This window comes from Benincasa hispida, chromosome 9 (genome assembly GCF_027475165.1).
Source record: "Benincasa hispida cultivar pf3 chromosome 9, pf3_genome.v1.1, whole genome shotgun sequence".
In the NCBI taxonomy this organism is placed as follows: Eukaryota; Viridiplantae; Streptophyta; class Magnoliopsida; order Cucurbitales; family Cucurbitaceae; genus Benincasa; species Benincasa hispida.
The window spans coordinates 11,543,220-11,547,488 of NC_143486.1; the positions used below are offsets into that span (position 1 = coordinate 11,543,220).

At 34.8% G+C, this 4,269-nt stretch overlaps 1 protein-coding gene across 2 annotated transcripts; it reads right to left on the bottom strand.

Moving 5' to 3' along the window:
- Positions 1 to 1,063: 1,063 nt before the first annotated feature.
- On the bottom strand, positions 1,064 to 3,990 carry LOC120084958 (nuclear protein). 2 transcript variants are annotated; one of them, XM_039040767.2, is made up of 5 exons: positions 3,527 to 3,990; positions 2,668 to 2,885; positions 2,013 to 2,141; positions 1,502 to 1,633; positions 1,064 to 1,420 (listed from the first exon to the last, which is right to left on the bottom strand). In XM_039040767.2, exons 1-5 carry the CDS (start codon positions 3,834 to 3,836, stop codon positions 1,301 to 1,303), a joined length of 909 nt encoding a protein of 302 aa, XP_038896695.1. In that variant the 5' UTR covers positions 3,837 to 3,990; the 3' UTR covers positions 1,064 to 1,300. The 2 variants fall into 2 exon arrangements, with proteins under 2 accessions (XP_038896695.1, XP_038896696.1); XM_039040768.2 differs by having other exon boundaries at positions 2,668 to 2,868; positions 3,527 to 3,949.
- Between the last annotated feature and the right edge of the window lie 279 nt (positions 3,991 to 4,269).

Sequence of the window (4,269 nt, forward strand, 5' to 3'; positions counted from 1 at the left end):
ATATACACGGAACAGTGAGACAAAAATCAAGCCCACAAAAAAGAGAGATTCTCTCTATGGGAAGGGACCCCAACTATGTAAAATCATGTCTATAGAATAGTTACAAAATATCTTCGAAATTGAAGTCCAATGGAAAATATGAAAACGAACAAGAGACCAAATTCTCTAGCTTCTATCTCAACTCTCATAAATCGTCATTGAACTTTAAAACTTAAACGAATACGTCATTGTAAATTTAATATTGTATCAATGTTATACTATCTAACTCTAGTGCTCATCAACCTTGCAATTTCAGGTACATGTGGAGATAGCTCCTGAATTTCCGATTGCCAAAGAAATATTGGGAAAAAGAATTGGCCTTTATGCTGAAGGATTGCTTACTACTCGAAGCAATTTGGAATATCATTATTGTTGTGGTGTGTAATAATTATAAATAATTTGTATGTACTTCCCATCTTTGAGTAACTATTTCTCTAAATAAAATGCAGTAATATTTCCATTGCCCATCATGGAGCAAATGGAATTTGTCAGATACAAATTTAAGATAATTGTTATGAATAACATATTTAAAGTTAATCATCAAACGTATAGCAACATTTTTAGAATTACAAATATAGTAAAATCTATTAATAGACTCATATCAACGATATAACCTATCATTAATAAATTCAAAGAGCTAAACTAAATTTTGTTATATTTACAAATTCTTTTAAATTGTATATTTATTAATATTTTGGATATAATTGCTAAATTTACAACTCCTAGTTTATAAGGATATATTTATATTAATTTTTTAAGTGTTTAATTTTGAAAATAAATCATCTTAGAAAAATTATAGTGTTCGTTTCAAATCCTTTTTATCAAAAGAATTTAAATAAAAGAAAACTAAAAAAACACTTTTTTCAATAATCAATCCAAAAAGACATTTAAATTTCTATTTTCAAATTTCCTACCCAATCTCCATATTTCTTCACCACAGTGTTACAATTTCCCTCCACATGCTCTAATACTGGTGTTAGTTAAATTTCATTTCTTTTTTAAAAGAAAAATAATAGATGTGAGGTGATCTCTTAGCATTATCGATGCATTTTATTTATTGTCAACAAATTCAGGATGGTACAGATGATCGAGGGTAGGGCTCAGTTAACGTTATCCCCTCCTAAAACAAGTGACTGGAGGTGATTTCTAGATGATGAACAACACATACACAAAATCTACTTTTTAGAACAAAAAGAAGGTTTTACACTTTGGATTGGAGAACGGTTGTGCAATAGGAAATCCATGTAACGGCAATACTGGATCATTCCTCGACAACTTTCAGCTCCTTAAGCCAAGCACTATGCAGAGGGCAAGGGTCAGGTTTTCCTGCAGCAATGGCTTTCTCAGACAGAGAATAGAACCACCCGTTTCGCCATTTGAACTGTGGAAATAAAAGAATTTTTAGCCTCAAAAACAGAATGGATTCAGGAGCTCCAATAGTTCCCTTTTGATTCTAATCTACCTCTTTTACTGCCGTTGGAAAGTGTGCGACAGCACGAGAATACGCACATAATCTTTCCTCTATACCTTCTTCGAACACCAACTGCCTTTCAGCTGCAGCTGCAGATGCAAGTTCTGCAATGAGGCTAGAAACCTGCAATTATAAATTTGGATTAGATTGTTCATTCCACCCCAGTTTAACGGTCATCATCATTTGAGTAATCATTTGTTGCAAAAGAATTAAAGAGATTTCCAAGGAAATAAGCACTACATCTGATGGAAAGTTCATCATTCAGTATAATTGTATTAGTTGGGAATTTGAACATAGACCAAGAAAGACCTCTTTGGTATAATATCTAACAGATATATTGAACTAAATAGACAGTTTTGTTTTTGATTTTGATTCTTTGTTATCCATGCCATTAGTCTCTTTTCATTCTCTAAATGAAAAAAATCAGTTTTTATTTCAGAAGGGGGAAAAACATAGTTGAAGAATTTTGCAGTCAATTTATTGTGTGAAGAAGGCATCTTACTTCAGAGCGATAATCCTTCTCCACGGCACCCACTGTCGCACCTGGATGACGTGCTCCAACAAGCATAAATGCACAAATCCAAATCAGCTTCTCCAACATTTGTTTCTCAAAGGCTTCCTTGCCAAGAACCTAGAAAATAACCTTCAAAGTTATTGTCTACATTGGATAAAAAAAATATTAAAAATGACCCATGTTTCTAGTAAGAAATCAACAATCAAAGAAACATTGGAAACTTGAACAATAGAGAAATCAACACAAAGATTTATATGATTCACTAACAATGTGTAAGTTAGGTTCATAGATAGAGGGAGAGACCAGTTTTATTATTAGAGAGAAAATCAGATTACAGATTTAGAGACACCAATAGAGTTAGAGAATATATAGCACATTCCACTAAACCTTAGAGTCAAAACCCTAAATAACATAAATAAGTTTCTCTAAAGAATATTCATGAAACAACTCAGTGTTTATGTTTCTTCCAAAAATTTGAGAAGGAAGCATAATTTTCCACATGAATCAAGATTGACAAGATTCAAACAGCCAAGGTTAACTTCAATCTTACACCACTCGCACAAATGCACGTACAGCAGAGAAAGAAGCTTTCACAACAATTTGCAGTTTATACATAAGAAGCACATTTCTTTTATGGATTTACCTTGCAGGAGAGGCCAGCAGCATTGAGCCTTCCTGCTACGGCAGACGCCCATTTTCCGTACGCTGCTGTCAGTCCTTCAGGATTGGTATCCGTTATTCCATCCACAGGAGCCTCTCCGAGCTTTGAGATAGCAAAATATGCTAAGACTTGATTAGCATCATCCAGACCTTTGCTTTCATACCAAGGGTCCAACATTCCATTCTGGAAAAAAACCAAATCTGCTAGATTGTCGATATCCATTGCCAAGAACAAACAGAGCACAAGCCATTATATAATGACATTTTCCAAATGAGAACACCCTTATTTCATTCTAAATCCAAATGTTGTATTAGAAATGTTGAAGTACCACCATCCCAAAGTTGATAGTATAGGTTATGCAAGGTTCTTTCATGTACAGTTGGATATTAAATTGATTCACGAAGTCAATATGTGAACTATCAATATAACCATAACCACTGAACCAAAAACTTGAGCTGAATTCGAGTTTATAGCCTAGGAAATGAAAAACTTCTAAACAAGAAAGTCCAAGTTGCTTAAACTTCGAACAAAAACAAAATTAAAGCCTTTAATAACCATTTCGTTTTTTGGGTTTTTAAAAATGAAGCCTATTTCGTATTTAAGTACAAAAGTTGAATTCTTAACCAAATTTCAAAAACAATAACAAATTTTTAAAAACTAAGTTGAAGTGTTTAGGAGCTTTATTCAAAAACTAAAAATCAAAAACTAAATGGTTGGCCTAAAATACTCACAAAACGAAATGGAAGGGAAGTGAAGCATATTCTTGCCATCTCAATTATAAAGACTAGATTCAAATTAAAATAGAAAAAACAAAAGAACAGACTCCATTAAGTGATCATACCGTTCCATCTCGATCGAGGAGTGGCTTCAAGAACAGCCTCAAGATCATCATTCCTGGTACATACAAGAATCGGACCCGAAAAATCAAGGGGGACGGACTCGCCTCTCTTCACCAAAAAATCTTCACCGTTTCCCATGTCCAGCAGCGCCCTCCCAACGCGGCCACTTCCAACAATCACCGCGGGCACCACCTTAGTTCCGGTAGCCGCAGCCATGATTCTCAGACGGCGAGCCCCAAATCTAGAAACGGGTTTAGAGAGTTGAGAACAGAGAGAAGGTTTAGAGATTGTGAAGGAAATTGCGGCGGCCATGGCTGAGAAGGAAATTAACCAGGTGAGGTAAAGAAGACATTGTTGTGGGGATTGTATAAGCAGAATGATGCAGTGAGTGGCGGAGAAGAAGATAAGCCACTCGATCTGTGGCTGTGGCTACGCCGATCGACCAATCTGGAAGTTGTTTGTGGGCCTGATGGGCTTGTTCCTTAAGGAATGTATGAGCCCAAAACAGCCCAACGCTTAACAATATTTTGGGGCCTTCGGCTGGGTTAAAACTTGTTGGTCTAAATCATGGTTTGGCCCACTTACTGGAGTTTATAAATGGGTTCTTTGGACATATGGCAAAAAAAGTAATGGGAAATTATCAAAAATGGAAAAAAAAAAAAAAAAAAAAAACACAAACTATTTACATACTATAGCAAAATTTAATATCAACAAAAAAAAATTTAAAAAAAATTCCAAACTACCC

Excerpts from the sequence above, each read along its gene's own strand:
- LOC120084958 (XM_039040767.2), bottom strand. The coding sequence starts at position 3,836 with ATGGCCGCCGCAATTTCCTTCACAATCTCTAAACCTTCTCTCTGTTCT. Across the intron at positions 2,142-2,667 it reads CTGCTGGCCTCTCCTGCAAG|GTTCTTGGCAAGGAAGCCTT; the intron begins GTAAATCCATAA and ends GTTATTTTCTAG. Across the intron at positions 1,634-2,012 it reads AGAAGGATTATCGCTCTGAA|GTTTCTAGCCTCATTGCAGA; the intron begins GTAAGATGCCTT and ends TTATAATTGCAG.